Source organism: Enhydra lutris, unplaced genomic scaffold (genome assembly GCF_002288905.1).
Source record: "Enhydra lutris kenyoni isolate GAN:26980312 unplaced genomic scaffold, ASM228890v2 scaffoldscaffold7, whole genome shotgun sequence".
Classification (NCBI taxonomy): domain Eukaryota; kingdom Metazoa; phylum Chordata; class Mammalia; order Carnivora; family Mustelidae; genus Enhydra; species Enhydra lutris.
This window is the reverse complement of record NW_019154091.1, coordinates 41,020,456-41,044,090: the sequence shown is the minus strand read 5'-3', so window position 1 is coordinate 41,044,090 and position 23,635 is coordinate 41,020,456. Positions and strand designations below refer to the sequence as shown.

Sequence of the window (23,635 nt, the reverse complement as noted above, 5' to 3'; positions counted from 1 at the left end):
ATGAAGCTGTCCTTGCTACATAGAACTTTAGGTGCCTCATTTCATCAAATACCTGATTTCAGAAGAATCCAGAGGCTAAGGAGGCCTAATGGTTCAGTTAATTTCTGCAGACACAGTGTTTTCTAAATCTTTCACCAACTAATGACTCCCCATTGTGACTCTTGGGTTCTACTTACATAATCATTAATAAGTTGCTGATGTAAGAATGTGTTTGTTATAACTGATTCTTGCATCTTAGTACAAGAAATGTGCTGAAATTTTAAAAGCTCAGCATATCTCAAAAATTAAGCTAGATCAAAGACTCTAATTTTTCAAATGTACTCTTCATTTTTCTCTTTCATCACTGCTTCTTAAAATTAGTTGCAAAACTAAATTAGTTCATCTCCAAAATTAAATTTTATTACCTAACTTACAAGTTCTAAACTACAAGACCTTGTTATTGCTCTTTCTAGGACTCGAAATTCAGTCTAAAACCAAATCAAGAATTTTCTAAGACAAAGGGTAGTTTAGGTAAGGAACTCACCTTAAATGTTTAAGTGCACATTTAAAATATTCTGTTGTTAAAAATTAATGTGTATCTCCTTCAGTATTTTGGAGCATTTATAATTGACAGTAAGAACTGACCGATACCTAACATAGTTTCCTAGAAGGGATATTAAGATCAGAAATAACCAAGGGTATCTCTTAAAAGCATAATGTTTAAATATTAAACTTACCCTTAAGGGGAAAAGACAGGATAAGAGTCTTAGACTAAAAGTGGACAGAAGAGAAGGGAAGGACTAAGACTAGACCTAAGTGATCATCTGTATGTACGTACAGTGACATCATAAAGGACTTCTAGCTGGTGAAAAGACCAAAAGGGAAAAGCAGCCAATATAAAGCAACCTCGCCACTCGTATATTTAAAACTGACTGCACGTGTATCCCCACATCTCCTCCTCAAAAAAACTCATTGAAATTACGGTAATTTCTCATAGATGAACAATCTCGGACTCCAACACGGGACCTGATCTCTTCGCTCAGGTCTACCTATGTTCTGTGTGCCCGTAAACTTCCAGACGGGCTTGACGTTGGGAAAGCGCAACAAGTGCAGTAGCAAATGTTATTCAGAGATCCACTTTCAAACAGACACTATCTGTTTGATAGAGATCGCGCTCGCTTACATCACGAAAAAAAAACAAAATCAAAAACTAATACAACTCCAGCCTACAGAGACTGCAAAACCGCTCCCGAACTGGGATCGGCCACTCATTCAGCCCTATAAACTCAACTTCCGGAAATTGAGTCAAACGGTCTCGGGCAGTCTTCCCACCAGCCAATCACCTATCCGACCCGCTTCATTTTTCTTCTTTCTATTGATCTCAAGAAGTGTCAATCAACGTGGTTCCGCTCCCTCGGGGCGGGATCTTAGCCGAGAATCAACTAATTCGGTACTGATTTGCAGCGGAAGAGACTCTGGTCCGAGAGTTCTTGGTTACTCTCTATGGTGCCAGGGCGGAGAAACACTAAGATCTGAGTCCCTAGGCATAGGAAGTGACGTAAGGATGGCGGAGGGGCGCGAGCTTTCAAGATGGCGGTGGCTGGGTGGCTGACCGGCACACAGAGGTGAAGGCCCCTACGAGGTAAAAGAGGCCGAGAATCGTCCCCTCCCCGCTTCTCGCAGTGCCAGGAGTCCAGCAGAAGTGTGAGTGTGCAGAATTGTTTCACTCCGTTTCTTCATCTTTTCCCGCGCCGCCCCGGGCCCGCGCAGTTGCCTCGGGGACGCCAGGCCCCTCTGCCCGGTTCTTCCTCTTCGCGGCTTGGGTCTCCCCGGTCACGGACCGGGGGATCTTGGGGCCGCGCGGCTTCCAGCAGTTAAGCAGCTGTTCTCCCGAGTCGGTTAGCGCCGCCTCCTACCTGTGCTCGTTGACCGGTTGCTTTAGATTTGACGTGTTCTTGTACCTCGAGTCCGGGTCAACCGTCGCTATGGTTTCGGCAGTTGCTGCTGCTGTTGCTTCTCTTGGTGGATCTGGGCCCCGTCCCACTGCAGCCTCTTCGGTTCTGTGGCCCGATTTCCCTGCCGTTTCGGCTTTTGGGCAAAAAGTAGTTTGTGCAGACTAAGGCTCCGTGGTCTTCTGTAGAAATTCTCTGTAATTCCTGTCTGTCCTGTGTTTCCCTTGTGGGAGAAGAGGGTCAAAACAGGAGCCCGAGGGTCATTGAGAGAGGACAGCAAAAATGGTAACGGGCCATCAAAGACAGGAGAGCCTGTATTTATACCAGTCGTGTTTCGGTCTCCCTTCTCCCCCACTCCCCGGGTTTTCTAAGAAGGAAACCCTGGACAGGATAAATTAGTTGCCCCTGGAACAGCTCCGAAGCATTTAGCAGAAATCAAGGCATTTGAACGCTTGCTGAAAGAGGCATTAACTAATGAACTTTTCTGACAAAAATCGTTAAGGAAAGGTATAATTAATTGTACGGGCTACACCTCATGATCTTCCCTTTCACACCCTTTAAAAGTCTACTTTCAAAAGGAAGTAAATTTGTCAACTTTATTATTGGGAAGAATAAGTATTTAAAAGTTAAACAATTGAAATAAGAGAAAGGAGTAATATAGTAGTATCTTAGGGTAATAAAAATTTAGACTTGCAAAGCATTTTTTCTCAGACAGTCATCCCTTTCAGTTACCATTAAAAAATAGAAATCGGGAGCCAAGTAGGTACTAGTAGAAAAATAGGCATCTGGACGTTTTTGGACACTCCTTCATGTAATACTTTGATTTTTAATATTTGCACTTTTAGTTATGTTTTACGCTCTTGAGAATCAAGAATTATATGTGAATTAGAACTAAACTTGAATTAAGCAGGCTTAAATTAATGAGTTTTCACTATCTTACAGATGTTGTGAATACATGTGAAGAAAAACCGTAGAGAGGGACAAGGATGACATTTATTGTTCAACCCACATCACTACCTCCATTTCCTTTTTATTCCTCTTTCACCCTACGTGTAAATAAAGGCAGGGTGTAGGGAAAGGACTAATGGCTTTTCATATTCATGGTTTATCCATGTTGTTGAAGCATTTTCTGATTTTTTTTTTTTTCAATTTCAGAGTCAGTCCGTGATCTATTAAAAAAAGTTAATAATCAGGGGTGCCTGGGTGGCTCAGTGGGTTAAAGCCTCTGCCTTCGGCTCAGGTCATGATCTCAGCGTTCTGGGATCGAGCCCCGCATCAGGCTCTCTGCTCAGCGGAGAGCCTGCTTCCCCCTCCCTCTTTGTCTCTGTCTGCCTCTCTGTCTACTTGTAATCTCTGTCAAATAAATAAATAAAATATTAAAAAAAAAAGTTAATAATCAAAGGAATGTTACTTTTCAAGAGATTGGTAGAAAGAAATTTCATAAAATAAAAAGAAAGAAATTCTGTAAATTTTAGAAGAATAGCTATTTCTTTGTCTTTGCAGGTTTTTTTGTTTTTCTGTTTTAATGAACAAGTAAACCATACAAATTGTCAACATGGGACGGCGATCGACATCATCCACCAAGAGTGGAAAATTTATGAACCCCACAGACCAAGCCCGTAAGTGTCCATTAGTGTGGAATGATAAACAAGAGGAGTGATAAATTTGCAAACACTAGAGAATCTGTTACGTCTTAATTATAAAGTCAGCATTTCTAGGTGTCAGTTGTATAAAGTTATTCAGTGTTGTTGTGGGCACATGATGAAAACTTTAAGCATGTGAAAAAATTAAGACCCATTTTTTAATTTGATTGATTTGCAAAGTGGAATTGGCTTGAAACTTTCTTTTTGTATTTGAAATTTTGGACAGATTAGTTTTGAGAGCTTACAACAAAAATATCTCAAGATTTTGGTTGGCATAATTAAGGGTTGCTGTTGGCATCTGGTGGATAGAGGCCATAGATGCTGCTAAATATTCTGCAGTGCACAGGATCGCCTCCCACATTATTGTTATCTGTATTAAGTTGGACAAAATGCTAGTGTTCAAGATTTGAAAAGTTTTGTATTTTCTCCTTCTCTTAAAGGAAAAGAAGCCCGGAAGAGAGAATTAAAGAAGGTAGGATTTCAGAAGCATCTTATTAGTCTTAAGTGATGTTTGACGCATCTTATTATTTGGGATTAGCAGATTTCCAAACAATATTTATAATTATTTGTCAGAAAAGATACTTCATGCTTTTTACAACAAACAATAAAATTTATTTAGCCAAAATGGTATACTTGGAAACTTAACCGAAATAATTTTGCAGATAAGCTCATGATGGTTATCATAACATTATATATTTATCTTTCCCACTGAGTTAAGTAAATATCTTTGAAAGGAATTTTTTTTTTCTGTTAAAGCATATTGCTTTGTTAAAAGCAACCAAATTAGTGAATGGAAATAAATGTGATTCTAAATGGCTCTGTGGGTTCATTTTCCTCATTATGTAGCCATTGAGTTTGTGGCAAAGTGTTCTCCCAGAATAATGCAGTATTTACTTTTTAGTATCATTCTTTAACACTGAAAGATTGCAGATTTTTAATAGTTTTTAACTGGGTTTTCCTGGTTCATTGTTTAGCATCAAATCCTGCAAAACTTTTCTTTAGTTTATAATTTTAGAATTTAGCCCTTAAAAAATCTTAATTTTTTTTAAGTAATTGCTTAAGATACCACAAAATTTAAAGAACTACCTGCCTGAGAAAGTTCATATATTAGTGTTTATCTTTTTGTGTAAAGTTAGAACATTTTTTGAGAGCCAAAAATTATGTAGCCTTGCTTATGGTAGTTGAAACAAGTGATCAGAAACCAAGGAAAAGTTCAACTTCAGTTTCAGTAGATTCTTGATGCAAATCGAAATAAAAACATAGGAATGTCCAGTTTCTTGACATAGTGCTCTTTTTTTCCTAAGAACAAAAAACAGCGCATGATGGTACGAGCTGCAGTTTTGAAGATGAAGGATCCCAAGCAGATTATCCGGGACATGGAGAAATTGGATGAAATGGGTAAAAATTTGTTTTAAAAGACTAGATTTTAGAGCAGGACTAACAGTCTGATACACAAAGGCAGGCAAGCAGGTAATGACAAAGCAGCATAGGCATGAGAAAAACAGAAAAAAGCATGAAAACGTTTGACACTTGGATTTAGTTTTAGTGTCAGACAAAATGGAGTGATGGGGAGCAATTGCACTCTGGGGATCTCCTCTAGAGTTAGATGAATGCCGTTATTTAGCTTGAATTAGTTATTGAGGGAAGACTGAAACCTGGAGTTTTTGTTTTATTTTTTTAATGTTGGCAGCTACCGTGTAAATCTAAATATTAGACTACTGTGAATTTATCAATTCCCCACTTTTTCCTGTGCGAACATCAAAGACAATTGACCCACTAAGGTGGTGGAAGAAATCATGAAATACTTAAAATCTAATTTTATAGAATATCATATGTATCATATTGGGATTTGTCTTTTTTCACGTTTCTTTGAATAATTTTACTCAGTTTCTTCATATGCATTTTCAGTATCACTGCTTTTGTCATAACTGGAATCACAAGATAACTGCATGTTATCTTTCCTTGCATCTGAGTTGCTTGAGAATTATCTGTGTGATGCTGCTGCTGGAAATTTTACCGCAACCCACAAATACCCATTTTTTAATACTAGAATTTTTATTTTTTCTGCCTTTTTTTTTTTTTGCATAACGAAATGATTTTGGCAAGTTTTGTTTTCAGAAGTTACTCAGTTTAAGTGGCTTGCCAAAAATCAGAGAGTAAGTGAAAGAGGTACAGTGGATTTCAGTGATATATTAAATGTGTTTGAAAAAAAAAATTCAGCTATGTGGGGTTATAGTGTATAGTATATAGTGTGCTCTCTTAAATAATGTAGCACAGCCCATGCATTTAGCCTAGGCAAGAGTTCTGGGTCAGATTGCATGATCCCAAATCGTTCCCAATTCTGCTGTAACTGATCCCATTTGTTGCCTCTTGTTTAAATATTACTATGGGCAGTTGTTATCCCTGGGACGTCAAGACATTAAATGACCTAGTAAATGACTTCAGATTGATTCATGTGGTTTTTATAAGGAGATAATAGGAGTAACAGGGGTTTATTGAGCTCTTGTCTTGCTAAGCACCATTTTTTTTCCACATGTTACAATTTTTAGATGGGTGTATTATCCTTACTTTGTGGGCGAGGAAACTCAGACACAGAGAGAGAAACTTTCCTCACGGTCATGCTATTAGGAATTGGCAAGCTGGGATTAAAACTCAGGCATTCAACATTTTTATTAATCACACTAAGAATAGTATGTCATGTAAGACTACCTTTGGAATAAATCACCAAAGTAGAAGGAGGTAGGGAAGAAGATAATTAAACTTGTTATCTGTTAAAAGAAAGAAAAAAAGGGAAAAGGGAGAAGGGAACGCTGTTCATCAGGGCTCTAATTATACTGCATAAACTTTATACATTTTATGAAACTCAAACTAGTTAAGGCAAAAAAAAATACATACATTAACTCCCATAATTGGCAAATCCCAGAGGAAAACTCTCCTAGCAAGCACGGGTATCATTATTAAGACTGTTCATCTGTCTTGTCTGATCTCTTATTAGCTTCATTCAGCATATTACTAATGAACTTCTTGGGATTGGAAGTGGAAAATGGGTAAAGAATTAGTGGGAAATGAAGTCAAGCTTGAGGTTTATTTTCTTCCTCCTATAAAACTTCACTCTTATATCCACATTTAAAGTCTCAGGAAAGGATCTGGTTTCAATTTGGATCGTGCGCCAGTTGACCTCTGAGTCAGTCACTGGGGAGGGAAATGTAGGGAAGAAGGTATAATTGACCAGGCAAGCTTGGGAGTGTTGTGCTAGCAATCCCTTTTGGGGCAAAAGACCTGAAATTAAGCCCCGTGTTGAACACATGGAAAAAGAAAAGATTGTATGGTAGTTAGAGGACAGCAGTTTGTTATAAAAAAATAATTAAAAGTGGTGAGCTAGACACCTCTGGATATTTTGTGGTCACGTTCAGTCATCAGTTTCATTGTGAAGTACTTGATATCCCCATTTCCCAGATGAAGAAGCTAAAGATCACTGAATTCAAATGCCCAAGATCTCAGAATTAAATGACAGGTCTGACTGAAGCCTCACAATAATACCAAGTTATTAGCGTAAAGGAATGAAGATTGATTTTTATTACAGTGATGATGAAAATCAATTAGGTAATGTTAGACTTTTCTTAGAAGAGAAAGAAAAATTAATGGCTTATCTTTAAAAGGGTGGAGTATCAATAAATATCCATTACACTTCTTTTTAATAAAACTTTAAAAGTGTATACCTGGTCTGAAGCCTTTTTAGAAGTTTTAGTGTATAGGAGATTTTATTAAATGATAGAGCTGATAACTAAATGAAGTGACTTTTTGTGTTGGATTTCAATATCTGCTCTTTTCTCTCAGAGTTTAACCCGGTGCAGCAACCACAGTTAAACGAGAAGGTGCTGAAAGACAAGCGTAAAAAGCTACGTGAAACCTTTGAACGTATTCTACGACTTTATGAAAAAGAGAATCCAGATATTTACAAAGAACTGAGAAAGCTAGAAGTAGAATATGAACAGAAAAGGGCACAACTTAGCCAATATTTTGATGCTGTCAAGGTAATCAAGTTTCTTTAGAGAGATAAACTAAAATGTTATATTTCGATTTGCTCTTAAAATTGTTAATGGGAGAACTGGTCATGATGAACTTCTTCCTCTTGGCAGTTTCTTGTCAAACTAAACCTATCCCATGAACCAGCAAATTTAATACGTACTTAAAAGAGCAATTAATCCATCTGCCAACACAGTAATAGCCAAAAACTGGAAATAGCCTAGATGTCCATTAATAGGCTAATGGATAAACAAACTAGTATATTTGTAAAATTGTATGTACTCAGCAATGAAAAGGAATGCTCTACTAATACTCAAAACATGGGATTAAGAAAAAAATTTTTTAACATAAATCTCAAAGCATGTTGAACTTCTTTCATAGTTAGGATTCCATTTGTATGAAATTCTAGAACGGGCAGAACTATAGATTAAAGCATTTGGTTTGTTTTGTTCTGTTTTTAAAGATTTTATTTATCTGACACAGAGAGAGTTCACAAGCAGGCAGACAGGCAGGCAGAGGGAGAGGGGGAAGCAGGCTCCCGGCTGAGCAAAGAACCTGATGCAGGGCCCAATCCCAGGACCCTGAGACCATGGCCCGAGCCAAAGGCAGAGGCTCAACCCCCTGAGCCACCCAGGTGCCCCACATGAAAGTATTTGCAAAAGTATTTGCTTTGGGATTGTTTTGGGGATTGATTGAGAAGTGTGAACTATATGCATTTGTCAAAACTCAGAATTTAGGCGCACCTGGGTGGCTCAGTGGGTTAAGCCTCTACCTTCGGCTCAGGTCATGATCTCAGGGTCCTAGGATGGAGCCCCACATCAGGCTCTCTGCTCAGCAGGGAGCCTGCTTCCCCCTCTCTCTCTGCCTGCCTCTGCCTACTTGTGATCTCTCTATGTCTGTCAAATAAATAAATAAAATATTTTTTTTAAAAACCCAGTTTATATTTGATTGTGAATTTGTCCAAAAAAGTAAAAAAAAATAAACCTAATTGTATCATTTTTTGCAAAGTAAGTAGTATAGGTCCCATTTTACGGATAAGGAAACTAAGGAACTTGCTTAGTCATACAGCCAGTATGTGGCAGAAATTCAGCAGACTAATTTTAGAAACCCAAGCTCTGCTACTGAATATATACTATTTCTAAGTCAGTTGATAAATGCTGTTTATCATCCAGAATATTTAATAGAGTGGCTTTGGTCCTAGACACTTTTAACAGTTGGATTTCTATAAATAGCTATTTCAAACCATAACCCAAAAGGAAAAGTTAATGATGGAAGTAAAACAGCTGAGTTTTGTTTCTTTTAAAGGTGATAGGGATTTTTTCCATTCATTGACTGACTTTGGATTGTTTTTCCCTGATACTTGTGTTAGGTGGGAAGAAAATCCAGGTTATGAAACAGCAGATACTGAATTTTTAGTGTTGAGTTTGTGGATTGGACTGATACTATTAAACTTTTTTCTCTGTTTCAGAATGCTCAGCATGTGGAAGTGGAGAGCATTCCCTTGCCAGATATGCCACATGCTCCTTCCAACATCTTGATCCAGGACATTCCACTTCCTGGTGCCCAGCCACCCTCCATCCTTAAAAAGACTTCAGCCTATGGGTAAGGAAGCGGTAGCATAATTAAATAACACTTCTTAAAAGTACCTTTTAACTGTCCAGTGCCAAAATTATTGCAGTGGGAATTAAAAGGCAGTGTGAACGTAAGCAATGCCTCACTTGAGTAAATGTAGAGTAAGAAATCCCTTGAATATTTTTAGAAGAGGAAATAAATACCTCATTACTGTGAATGTGATTATTGTGGAATTTTCTTTCAGACCTCCAACACGGGCAGTTTCTATACTTCCTCTTCTTGGACATGGTGTGCCACGTTTGCCCCCTGGCAGAAAACCTCCTGGTCCTCCCCCCGGTCCACCACCTCCTCAAGTCTTGCAAATGTATGGCCGTAAAGTGGGCTTTGCCCTAGATCTTCCCCCTCGTAGGCGGGATGAAGACATGTTATATAGCCCGGAACTTGGTAAGGAGTGACTGTTCCTTTTGCTCTTGTGACCTTTCCGCTGTCCTTTTTTTTGTTGGTCCTGTTTAACATCTGGTTCACTGTCCTCAGAACTTGGGAAGTAAATGAGGTTTACATGCACATACTAACAAGATGGATAAATCATAGAATTCACCCAAGTAAAAGCAGCATACATAAGGAAGTACAGAAGTGTTTATTGTGTTTTAAATTAGGCTTTTTCTTTTTTTAGAAAAGATTTTTAAAAAACTGTTACCAAATGGAAATATTGTCAGACTGTGACGAACTGTCATATACAGAATCATTTTACATAATGAAGTTACTCTGACTTAAATAGCACAATTCTCTCTGCTTTGGTATACCATATAGAGCAGGGTCCAGTCATCTTTGTTTCCTGATCCCTTCTCCTTTTCAGCTCAACGGGGCCATGATGATGATGTTTCCAGCACCAGTGAAGATGACGGGTATCCTGAAGACATGGATCAAGATAAGCATGACGACAGCACTGATGACAGCGACACCGACCGATCAGATGGAGAAAGTGAAGGGGATGAATTTGTGCACCGTGATGATAACGAGAGAGACAACAGTGAAGAAAAAAAGTCAGGTATGTGCAGATGAAAGTTCCATGGCTTGATCCATAAGTAGCGCACAAGTTGAAGGTTCTGATTTATTAATGCATCTTTGAAAGTAATTTTGAGCACCTTGAAAAGAAGCGTCACAGCTCTGTTCATTCTTACATCAGAGGTCTCTAAAAGTTCCAGACACGTAATACTTCGTGGACGTTTGTGGGTTTCGATAAGAAAAAAGGAGAATAACCACATAACCATATTGAGAAAGCCATAGTCACATTATTGTTTTTTGATAAGTCTGCTTATTTACATTTGAAGCCATTTAAATTTTCTGTGTTCATTGTGTCTCACATCAGCCCAGACCATAATTATAATTTAGCTACACCTGCGAGTGGAATCATGATCTAATGGAAGCATCCATAATGTATGATATATGTCCATTTGATTATTACAAGATCAGACTGAGTTACTTGTACTTTTAAAAAGTCATTATGACATTCATCAAGAAAATTTTTAAGATTCGTAATAGATACTGAACAGTACAAAATATATGATCTGTCACACCTTGGTAGTCTTAGAGTTTCTTTTAAGATTGTTTTTGTAAGGGTGCCTGGGTGTCTCAGTGGGTTGTGTGTCTCAACTCTTGATTTCAGCTCAGGTCATGATCTCAAGGTTGTGGGGTCAAGCCCTTCATTGGGCTCTGCCCTCAACGCAGTGTTCCTCTCCCTCTGTCCTTCCCCCTGCTTGTGCATGTATGTGTGTGCTTTCTCTGTCTCTAAAATAAATAAGATTTAAAAAAAAAAAATAAATTCGTTTTGCAGCGTGCACCACCATACTTATGTTTGTAATACTACTGTTGTTCATATTTGTAATGATGACAAATCTTTGTCCTGCTATTTCTTAAGAGCCGTGGTTTCAGGGGCACCTCAGTGGCTCAGTTGGTTAAGTGTCTGCCTTGGCTCAGGTCATGATCCCAGGGTCCTGGGATAGAGCCCCATTTTGGGCTCCCTGCTCTGTGGGGAACCTGCTTCTTCCTCTCCTTCCCGCTCTGGCTCTGTCTCTCTCTCAAATAAAAAAATAAAATCTTAAAAAAAGAGTCATGGTTGCAAAACAAAAGCTATCTTAACAGGGTGCATAGAGCTGGTAATGAAGAATTATCTAGGACTTACGTAGAAGCCAGTACTACAAAGAGAAAGTCCTTAAAGCCACAGCAGCTTCGTTTTTCTCTGGCACTGTGTGATCCTTTGCCTCATTTTTCTCTTTCTGCCACCTTCTTTTACTTACGTGTACTCATCAATGTACATGTGCTTAATGTGGCTCTCCTACTAGGATTTGACATTTTCTAATATTTACACTGAGTTTTTACTATGTGCAAGGAATTTTCCTCGACAAAGGGTACAAAGTAAAGAAAACTAAAGCCCTGCCCACGTGGAACTTTGTAAATGTTTACCAACTAAGACTGCTCCTAATATTGCACCATTTAGCAAGATGTTTAATAGCGGATAGCTTCATTTATCGGGTTAAAAAAAAAGGTCCCTTCCAGTCTTAGTTTGCTAAAGTTTTTTTTGTTGTAAATATGTTTGTCTGTTCAGATGCTGTTATGGTTTTTTTTTAAGTTGTTTATTATAATGAACTATATTCATGGCTTTTCTCATGTTCAACCTTATCTTACATTTCTGGGACCAACCCTAAATGTTTATGATGTGTTTTTCTTTTAAAACACTGTTGGATTCAATATGGTTATAAAATTGGCCCTTGAACAACACAGGGGTTAGGAGCACCAACCTTCTACACAATCAAAAATCCATGTATAACTTTCAAGTTCCCCAGAACTTAACTACTAATAGCCTATTGTTCACCAGAAGTTTTACAGATAAGATAAACTGTCGATTAACACACGTTTTGTGTGTTGCATGTATTATATACTGCATTCTTGCAGTAAACTTCGCTAGGGAAAAGAAAATGATGTTGAGAATTCATAAGGAAATACAGTCACGGTACTATACTATCACAAAAACCCATGTGTAAGTGGACCCCCCTCAGTTCAAACCCATGTTCAACAGTCAACTGTATTTTACAGTAGGTTAGTTTTGGAATCAAGGTTGTGCTGGCTTCATTAGTTCTGGATTGCATTCCATATTTTCTGTGCCTTTTTACAGGAAATTTCTATTTAATGTTTGGCTGAACTTCCTTATAAAATTATTTGGGCCAGGTTAAAAATAGATTTCTAACTACCATTTCAATTTTATATGTTCTGGTTTTATCACTTCTGTGGCCAATTTTTGTGGTTTATATTTTTCTAAATGTCTTATTATTTTATCTGGGTGTTCCAATTTAACTGGCATAAAATTATTAATAGTATTCTTTGAATTTTACAGATCTTAAATCACAATAGCAGTTTACCAACCAGTTGGCACTTCTTAGACTATCTTTTATATGGCTGACTCTTCCCAGCACTTAATTTCTGCCAAATAGTGGGCAGCAGTCCTATCTACTGCTTTCTAGTATTATATAGTGTGCATTTGCTGAATTTTGTTGTTTCTAATCCACCCCATTCTCTCCTTCCACCCCTTAGGTCTGAGTGTAAGATTTGCAGATATGCCTGGAAAATCAAGGAAGAAAAAGAAGAACATGAAGGAGCTGACTCCTCTTCAAGCCATGATGCTTCGAATGGCAGGTGAGACAGGGAGAAGAGTAATCAAATCACCTTTCCAGTATTTCTTCCTGCCAGTTCCTTTATGTACATTTTCCCATTTAGTATCTCAGCAACCCTGAAGTGAGTAATAAATCCTTATTTTACAAAAGTTATGGTTTGGAGACATTTGGAGACTAAGCTGCCCAAAGTTACCCAGCTAGTAAGTGGTTAAACTGGCATTTAAATCCAGGTCCTTCTTGTTCTAAAGCCCCAGCGTGTTTCACTGTGCTCCACTAGCACAGATGAGTAGAATATTGTTTGATTGCTCCACATCCAAGTAGTTTATTGAAGAAGGCTCTTCAGTTGTTCATTTTAAGGAAGCACTTAATTGAGCACATGTCTTCAGGCATCACTATTTTGTGGGCTGTAAAAAATGAATCAACTCCATTTACCTGGTTTAATATTTCTCTTAGGTCAGGAAATCCCTGAGGAGGGACGAGAAGTAGAAGAATTTTCAGAGGATGACGATGAAGATGATTCTGACGATTCTGAAGCAGAAAAGCAATCACAAAAACAGCATAAAGAGGAATCTCTTTCTGATGGCACATCTACTGCTTCTTCACAGCAGCAAGCCCCCCCACAGTCTGTTCCTCCTTCTCAGATTCAAGCACCTCCCATGCCGGGACCGCCTCCTCTTGGACCACCCCCGGCTCCACCCTTACGGCCTCCTGGACCTCCCACCGGCCTTCCTCCTGGACCACCTCCCGGTAAGTTGGCACTGCTGCATTGTGAGGAAATAACCAAGTCTACCTGTGATCAGAGTGATGAAGTCATTCCAAAAATACACATCATTGGTATCGATGTTTTTTCTTCTCCTAGTATAAGTCACTAAGAGATAAAGGAAGTACAGTTCATTTTTTCCTACAGCACTGTTCACAGTCCATAGTACTTCCGACAGCCATCTTTTTCTCCAAAGCTCTTCTCTTTTCGGGGTCATGTAGTTGAGGTTAACGGGCAGAAACTGGATATGAAACTGGTGTTTTCTTTAGTACTGTTTTTTAATATGACAAGATGACCCAATTCTAAATTGATGGCTAATGGGACGAGGGCACAGTAAATACTAACTGGCATCCTTCTTTGGTTGGGAGTTGTTGGATGTCGGTCTTTAGAAACAAAAGGAATCAGTATTAATATAATCTTTGGCATGTAAGAATGAAAAGGTTATTTGAAATTTGAACTTCTTGGTTACTTACGATTTTATAGTCTTTCATCCTATAGTTGTTGTTAGGTTTTTTTCACTTGAGTTCATCATTTTCTGATTGGTCTTGCAAAAGCACGTTACCAGTCTTAAGTCATCTTCAGTCATCCTTGCTATGTCTTCCTGTGTTTCAGGGGGAATCCTTAAAGCACCCTGCTTTATATTCCATTTTCAGCTTTTAAGAGCCCGTTTAAGAATTATTTTCTTTATACAGTTCCTAGCCCAGCAGAGCTGAGCTATTAAAAAAGAAGCAGTAGCAGCAGCAGCAGCTATGCTTTTTGTCAGTACCAGCAAATAAAGAGAAATGATCTGTAACAAATTCCATTCCATGTCTCTGGTGCTCAGATATTTGTTGAATGAATTCTTTTTCCACCTACGTTTTGATCAGTTTTTGAATTTACCTGATTTCAAGTTGCCAAGTCAGACCACACTTGAGTTACCTTTATACCAAGTTATGACTTCCTATGTATGTCTCTTAATTTGTCATTTTTCTCTTTTCAGGAGCTCCTCCATTCCTGAGACCACCTGGAATGCCGGGACTCCGAGGGCCTTTACCCCGACTTTTGCCTCCAGGCCCACCACCAGGCCGACCCCCCGGCCCTCCCCCAGGGCCACCTCCAGGTCTGCCTCCTGGCCCTCCTCCTCGGGGACCCCCACCAAGGCTACCTCCCCCTGCTCCTCCAGGTGAACCTTTTGATTTCTAGTACAAAAACTTGACACTATATATTTCATCTGCTCTAAGACATATTTTCACATTTTAGTTTCCTAAAATCAAGGGGTATCCTAAAATGATGTTTTTTAATTGTTTTTGGCCTAGGTTGAAGTTGAGTTCTTCTACAGGGTATGTGCACTGGATTCTGCCTGTCCTGTGAGGGACTTTTCCCAGGCAGAGACCACTTTGGATAAAATTCGCCATTTGAGTAGAGCGTTTGGGGAGAGGGGAAGCAATTGTGAAGTTATTCCACATATTTCCATATATTTGCATGAGTACAGAGTTAAAGTTTGAAAATAAAAGGCAGATTGCCTTGTGCTCTTATTACATGTGGTAGGTGTATTTCCAGTTCATTACACTGTCCCAGTTTAATGTGAAAACCCCCTCCTAAACTCCCTAGCTTGGACTTTTAGTGGTATCTGGAGTAATAATGAGTCTGTATAAGCAGTAGTATCTTAAGTTCAGTGAAATTTAGTATTTTATATTTGGTCTTAAAAGTGGCATTTGAAGAAAATTAAATCTGCAGTTCTGGGTAAATGACAGTGGTATGGCGGAATCATCAAAGGTTATGAATTCTTTTCCAGTAGTGGTAACATACTATGATTAGTTACATTCGTGTCCTCTAATGGTTAAAATTCCATTTCCTGCCTGTTGGGTTACCTTTTTCAGGGGAGGAATGGTGTAGAAATCAGTAAATAATGCAGGAGGATCAAACCCCCCACCTTGGCCTTGATGGCATCTGCACTATACAGCTAGAATAAAGTCTTGGGCTGTCAGATCTGAAATTGGACAAATTTGAAATCATACTTGAAACCAGTTGGTATTGTCAACTTTGTATTTAACTTTTTTTTTTTTTAACATTTTATTTATTTGATAGAGATCACAAGTAGTCGGAGAGGTAGGCAGAGAGAGGGGGGGAAGCAGGCTCCCTGTTGAGCAGACAGCCTGATGCACAGCTCAGTCCTAGGACCCTGAGATCATGATCTGAGCCGAAGGCAGAGGCTTAACCCACTGAGCCACCCAGGCTCCCCTGTTTAATTTTCTATTTATTTAGTACATTACTCAGGAAGAAAACCTAAGTACAGGGGTACAGATTGAAAATGAATATTAATTCATAATAAAATATTCCTTAGTATCAAAACATATTCCTTAGTTTCAGATAGTAATAAGCAGCATGGTTTTAGCTTATTTTCTGTAAATTATCAATTTTTAAAAAACTGTCAACCTGTTTTTCACATCCTTTATAGTAGTTACAATTTATCCTCATAGTCTTCTATAGTCTGCCCGTTTTCTCCTTCATTTAGGTATCCCTCCACCTCGTCCCGGCATGATGCGCCCACCTTTGGTGCCTCCACTTGGACCTGCCCCACCTGGGCTTTTCCCACCAGCTCCATTGCCGAACCCAGGGGTTTTAAGTGCTCCACCCAACTTGATTCAACGACCCAAGGCGGATGATACAAGTGCAGCCACCATTGAGAAGAAAGCAACAGCAACCATCAGTGCCAAGCCACAGATCACTAATCCCAAGGCAGAGATCACTCGATTCGTGCCCACTGCGTTGAGGGTACGCCGGGAGAATAAAGGGGCCACTGCTGCTCCCCAAAGAAAGTCAGAGGATGATTCTGCTGTGCCTCTTGCCAAAGCAGCTCCCAAGTCTGGTCCATCTGTTCCTGTCTCAGTGCAGACTAAGGATGATGTTTATGAAGCTTTCATGAAAGAGATGGAAGGGCTCCTGTAACAGCTTTTAATGCCAGAGCAGGTTTCTGTTCATATCAGTGGTTCGTGGGGAAAGAGGCTCTTTCTAAACTTTGTGAAAGAGCGCTTTCACTGTCAGGGTATTTTTAAATTTCAGTTCAAGGAATATCCTAAAGTTTAGCCTTGTTCAGAATTTATTACATATAAGAGAGGATTATTTCATTCAGAATAGATTGGTTATTGAAGCAGTGCTGCTAATATCCATTCCCTTTCATACCACCGTGTTCATCCCGTTTGTTCCCCTTCTCCAATTCTTTGGAAACTTGTGATCAGGGGGATCTTTGTTACTTACTTGTTTTGATTCTCTTCTTGTGTGCAGTGGGCACTAGAGTAGAGATTTCTGGAAAAAAAAAAAAAAACAGTTTATTTTATCTCATCTTGCCTTTTGTGTTTGAGTTATTTTAATATTTTCTTGTAAATATTTTGTAATATTTTAGTGAAATGGATCGCAGTGTCATTTCCTAATACAAAGCAAGATATGTGGGAAGAAAATGTACAATTCTTTGATTAAAATTATTTCCCACTGACCTAAACTTTGAGTGTTTCGTGAAATAAATAAATAAATGTTCTACACCAAGATATCTTCTGTGTTACTGATAATATGTAAATACGGTATTTGCGTTATGGGTAGAAAAGCAAGTGTTTAAAAATTGTGTTTTAAGGAACTACCATTGCTGGTACACAATGAGAATCTTACTGAAAATATGGTTAAAACTAAGTTTTAAATTTTAAGGGATAAAGAGAATTATTTTCCTTCAAGATTATCATACTGGCTTTGGAGAAATTGAGAGGTTATTAATTGCATAGAACATGAATCTTTTCCTTAAAGATTGTTTATTTTTCCAGAGCTCTATAAACTGACACTAATTAACAGGGAAAGCTTGTTTTAAACCATGTGTAAATTATTGGATAGCCAGAAAAGTTTACTTTTACTTTATTGACTTTGTCAGTTGTATACGCTTTTCTTATTAAAAGACCTGAAATGAAGAATGCTCAGTACTGTTAATTTTCATTGATACCGTTTTCTTTAGAAAGTGCTTTAATAACTAATTCATTTAGGCAGTAATCCTGGGAAATGATTTTCACAGATACTCCCCCATTTTACAGATGAAAGTATTGAAGCTAATGGTTTGTGTGGATTATCCAGTGGCCCAAAGTGAATATTTTATGAACAAAGACATACACACATGCACAACGAGCCAATGTGTGCATTGGCTTTAGACGAGGCTTACCTGGTCTTACTTTCCATTGTATCTTAAACACCTGTCATGTGAATCCCATGTCATCAAAAATCGATGGTATCCTAAAAAGATAGTACATAACACAATAAGGCTTTTACTTTCTTGCTTTTATTTATCCTTGATGGATATTTAGATTTCTGTGCTAAGATCCTTTGTGTATGAGACTGTTCTTGGAAGTTACTCTTTGAGATTAAAGCAAGTCCTGTCAAAGCAGTCTATAGGTCATTTTGGATTTTTTTCTTTTTTTCTGGGTTTTTTTTTTAGTATAATCCTTACAGGACAGTAAGTGAATTGAATTTTTTACCATTTAGATGTAGGGATGGAACACAATTACAACATCATCAGGTCAATATTATAATTTAAATGTAAACAATCATTCTTTGGTATTTGGTCTGCAATATTTTTAATGTTCCTGCCTGAAATTTACATTTTTTCTGAGATTTCTGTTTCACATTAAGAAAGCTGTTCACGGTTTATCATAGAGTCATTTCCTAGTATCGCTTGTTTTATTTTCTGAAAAGTCAATTGTAAAATCTGACACTTTCATATGCTAGCTGTATTCACAGGAAAGGGGAATCAGCAGTTCATAATTTGGGTAGATTCTGAGTAGGCATTTGTTGTCATGATCGTAATTGACATTATGATTTAAAAAAAATGGATCACTGCTAAGCTTGATACAAATCCTTAATCAGATAATATGGATCAATACTGTTTGCTTCTCAAGGTGTCACTTTATTATGCATTAATTGCCCCTTAAAGTCATTTTAAAATTCCTTTTACTCTTTTTCCTGGGCTTTAAGGTATAAAACATGAATTAAGGATCCACAAAAATACTCTTCCATGGTGTGGAGTCAGCGTAAAGCCCTAGATGACCTCCAAAGTTCTGTTTAGATTCAATTCTTACTTGCATATTCTAGTTTGTGCTCTTCATAAACTTGTTTTATTTATACATAGTTGGAAGACACTTTTTAATACTAAACTTTTTTTGCTTCAAGTAATTCTTCAGGCCACAAGATACTACAATCACCACCCCATACAGAACTGCACACATGTCTTCTAGTCCAACTACAGCAGGCCTAATACATGAAAATGTTCCTCAGCCAGAACTAGTTCGGAGGACAGGCCTTCTTACAGAACTCCAGAACTCAAAGCTGTCACTGAGCAGAGGTGTAGATAAAATGTCTACACACTCAGTCCTGGGTTCAGGAGGTTATAAACGAGCTGTGGGGAAATTTTCCTCTTCTTTACTTTCCTGGAATTAAGGGCTTTTAGCAAAGGTTGGAGCTAGGACTTCCGTGAGACCAAAATTACTCTCCCTACCACAGTTCTCTTTCTAAGGATGCCTTTGAGTTTGGCTGTCAAGGAAAGTATATAGGACAGAGGGCAGGTGGCTAAGGACTGAGTGAGCAGAGAGGTTTTGGTTGGTCACATGCTCAAGTTTGCTGAGGGTTACTAGCCAGGAGAGAGGGACAGGTTGGAGAATGAAAAGAGTGATGGATGGAATGAGCTACCTGAGGGCTTGGGGAGCCATGTGAGTCATCAACTATTCTGCAGATAGTCACTGAGCACCTGCTGTGAGCTAGGTGCTGGGAAAACAGTGGCAAGCAGAATCAGATGAGGTCCCTACCCTCAGGGTCCTTATGTAAATTTCAAGACATAAGCATCAATGTCTATATTACTTCTGTCTCATAACTTGAATACAGTATTTATCAATGCTAATTTTTTAAAAGAATTTAATTCATTTAACCTGTGCTAGTGAACAATTTGGAAAAATAATAATCTGATGGCCATTATATGCTATCCGCCAGTGAAGACATAATTCATCAGAACTTTATAGTCTTTTTACATTTTAAAAGCCTTTAAAAGTTCTTAAAAAATGGAAATGTTTTCTCTGAAATATCAACCGATGACCTTAATGGTGCTGCAACCAAAGAGAAAACATTAAAAAATAAGTTTGCAAAGAAAAGACCAGGGATTCCCCCAAGACACTGTTTTTCCTTGACCTGTTATCCTATTCAAATGTTATTTCCCCTCATTAGGCATCTGAATCCTAAAAATTAGCTGTCTACTATTGCAATTTACCCTAATGAATCCTTATTTAGTAAGAATTTAGTTAAGAATTGCATTTACAGGAGATAACAGAAATAGGAGAATTAACACTTTAAGAATGCAGTGAGATGCAAAAAAAAAAAAGTGTTTTAAGGATTTGTATAGCAGAGGAAAATGAGAATCCAATAGTGTTTGTATCCATAGAATCTCAAGAAAAATTAGAGTCTGAGGAAAAACAGACTTAAGTCCATCCTTACCACTGCACCCAGCAAACTTGGCTCCAATAAAATGGGGAATGAGGTAGAGAAAGATGGTAATAGCCAAAGTTCAGGCAGGGAAGGGGAAAACATGAATATAGATAGCTCTGAAATCTTACCTGATTTTATAAAATGCACTACCCACAAATGAAAAGGCTGTGCTATTATGAAAGTTGGGACTTCTTTTCTGGGAGTTAATAAAGGTTGCCCTATTTAGGGACTTACTGCAAAACAAAAACCAAAACAAAAAACTTCATACTTTCAAATAATAGTCGGCTTTTTAGAGTGCTAAGAGAATCAAAATGCAGGCAGAGGACAAATCCAGCATCTCCTATGACCATTCCTATTGCTGAGTAACCCACATCACAGGAGGAGCGATTGTAAAATCTGTATTTGTACTCTGAGAGTTCAATCATAAAATACATGTTCATGAAAAAACTTAATACCATATTTCTGAAGAAAAATTAGTAGAACAATTCAGTGATTTAAAAAGATGCTTTGTGTTCACTCGGCTTTTTATTTTGTATTTTATTTGTTTCCACTATTAGACTAGAACAGGGATCAGCAAACTTTGTGTAAAGAGCCAGATGGGAAGTACTTGGGGCTTTGTAAGCCCTACAGTCTCTGTCACGATTCAATACCGCTTTCATAGTGTGAACTCTGCACTGCAGGCAGGCGGCCTGTCACACTCCCTGACCTCAAAGAAAGGACTACAGGAGATCAGCTCCGGGAGGTGGGGGTGTAAGGGGGTCTGGGCACTGCTGAAGCCCAGAGGCCTGGAGTGTGATTTCCCTGGTAGGAGGCTGCAGGAAGGTAGTCCCCAGAGTGAGTGGGGGCTGCCAGGTCACAGAGAGACTGCGCATTCTGGACACATGGCTGGGGTAGACTGCCATCTGATGACCTCACACCTCACCACTTTCCCACCACTACCACTGGCAGCCTGAGCCAGCAAGAGCTGTCCCCTCCTCCTGCAAAGTCCTTCTAGTGCCTTCTACTGAGAGACTAACACGCTTACCAAAATGGAAAAATGATTAAAGGAATTCTGCCTCTTTTCTCAGAGCAGGTACTGAAGTTTGAAAGTGGGCCTCAGAGGCAAGAAACTTATAACTGGCATACGTGAGTGCAAAGAGAATCCAGTATCCTGTCACAACCTACTTACAAAATTATTATAGTACCAATTCCTTTGACAAAAACAAATGGAGTATTTCTCAAGCTCCTTCTGCCAGGTAATCAGTTAGGCGCTGGTAGCTTACGTGTACCAGCGAACGATAAAAGGCTTTCTGGGTGGTCATTTTTGTTCTTAAAACATTGCAAGAGAGCCCCGGAGTCCGTCAACTAGAACAAAGCTAAGAACTAGGAGGTAAGCAAAAGCTGCTCTGAGAAACTGACAGACAGTGGTACTCACTAAAATCCTCCAACGATTCTTCTACAATTTCCAGCCTTCTCTGCAGTCAGATGAAACGGGGCTGGCTCTACTCAAGGGGCTGAAGCAAAGAAGAGTGGGCAAGTTTCCTATGCTTCTGCATCTGCTGCTGGAAGGGACAAAAGGCTGAGTGGTATGTACATGAAAAAATGGCAGAACAGTCTGGATCTCTAAGTTTTATAGATTTCATTTAAGGTCTACTCTTGTGAGAGGTTCAGGAACACGCGGATCTCATCTGCTCTGTTTGCTCTTGCTAGCACTCTCTGTAAGTCAAGGGTTTTGTTGGGGGGTGGGGGGATAAACTTTGTCACGCCAAGCAAAGCCCAGTTACTTTCTTCCCCTATGGTACTGGGCACCTGCTCACTTAGTGTTTGGATGACTAAGAGCTCTGGCCCTCCAGAGCCCCTCTTTACATGTATCTACTCTGTTTGAAAGCCCTAAAAGACTGAATTGTCGAGATTGCATCAGGGGGTCTTTTCTGTCTTTTGGCTCTCCCTTGAGCTGGCCAGTGAGAAGCAAGATACTGGAGGAAGGGAGGAAAATGAGGTCAGGGGAAGCTGTTTGGCTCTCTTAGATTAGACTACCTTGATTCTTCTAGTCAAGCAGGCCCCCTCCACACAACCTTCCCCTACCAGGTCTGGTGAGCACTCCCTCCTTTCACTCCATCACACCTAGGCGTGGTCATGGAGCCCAGCTGTCCCTAACCTCCTTCCAAGTGGTTTCCCTGCACACTATGTACATCACTATAAATAAGCCCATTATTACACTTTTCTCAAATCACCGCATTTGGCCATGCCATCTGTTTCCTGGCAGGATCCTGGCTGATTGAGCTCCTGATGTATTGGATAGACTTATGGAATAAATAAATACTATATGAAAGAGGGAAAAGTCCCTGAACACAGATAACAAACGAGGTAACACCATAAAACTCTCAGAGCAGCATCTGGCACATGGTAAATAGAACACGCTTCCAGAATAACACTTGGTTTCAGAATGAGACCAGGGCTGTGATGCAGGGGACAGGCTGGCCTCAGGGTGAAAGACCAGAGCAGGGAGATCCATGAGGAGACCCCTTGGACTAGCACAGGAGAGTGGAGGAGAGATGCTGAAGATCTAGTTCACAGACAGCACAACCCTGGAAAATCCGTGTGGTACAGGGGATGAGGCAGCCTGAGAAATGAGAACACAGTCCCTAGCTGACAGCTCTGATTGCGCGGCAGTGACCTTATTCCGGGGACTTACAAAGGGTGTGGTGCTAGGTTATTAGGAAACGTATGATAACACGTTGTGGCAGGCATCCTTGGAATGCCTTCTGCCTCGAGTGCATTAACGTATTCAGTCATTACAGCAACCTGGTGAGGCAGCTCTGTCATTTCCTTTCCTTTACAGATGTGTCAATTGAGGCATGGGAGGATTAAGTCATTGTCCAGAGTACACAGTGAATGGAGAAGAAATTCAGACCTAGGGAGGGGGAGTAGCAAGAAGGGAAGGGGGAATACCACGAAAGGAACTGGGCTAGTTTGGAACAGGCTCAGGCTGAGGTCCCTGGGAGAAAGACCTCATGGAAACCAGAGGAAGTATGAAGCTTAGAGGGCAGGTTGGGGGTCTAGATCATCAACACTGACCCAGAGACATGGCACCACAAAAGGGAAAGAGAAAAGCCACATGGAAAATGTAGGGTAATGATCATAACAATCACAGTAATTTACTGAGCCCTTACCATACACTCATCACCAACTGCTTCATGATAGGCATAGATCTGATCATCCTATTTTTATATATGAGAAAACAGAGGCTTAGCAAGTTTATAGATAAATGTCTAGATTTTTATTGGGTTGAATTTTTTTTTTTTCTGACATGAATTCAAATCAGAATAACTTACTGATTTGTATTTGGGCTGGGCAATGGGCAGCAGCATATTGGAAGACAGGAGGAAAGTAAGATCATGGTGTTTACTTAATATATACATTTAAATACATAAAAATTATATATAAGTATATATAAATATAACATAAATTTACATTTAAAACATCAATTATGATTAGCAATACATGGATTATCATGTTAAAGAAACCAGAACAGTCTCACCCTATATAAAGAGACACACAAAAAGAGAAATT

At 39.1% G+C, this 23,635-nt stretch overlaps 1 protein-coding gene across 1 annotated transcript; it reads left to right on the top strand.

Annotated features, from left to right (window-relative positions):
- The first annotated feature begins 1,550 nt into the window (after nucleotides 1–1,550).
- LOC111142237 (WW domain binding protein 11) lies at nucleotides 1,551–17,126 on the top strand. The gene is made up of 12 exons (XM_022495279.1): nucleotides 1,551–1,683; nucleotides 3,435–3,550; nucleotides 4,015–4,046; nucleotides 4,879–4,972; nucleotides 7,412–7,608; nucleotides 9,069–9,202; nucleotides 9,417–9,616; nucleotides 10,029–10,220; nucleotides 12,761–12,862; nucleotides 13,294–13,587; nucleotides 14,580–14,762; nucleotides 16,095–17,126. The coding sequence occupies exons 2-12, from the start codon at nucleotides 3,487–3,489 to the stop codon at nucleotides 16,526–16,528; spliced, it is 1,926 nt and encodes a 641-aa protein (XP_022350987.1). The 5' UTR covers nucleotides 1,551–1,683; nucleotides 3,435–3,486; the 3' UTR covers nucleotides 16,529–17,126.
- The last annotated feature ends 6,509 nt before the right edge of the window (nucleotides 17,127–23,635 follow it).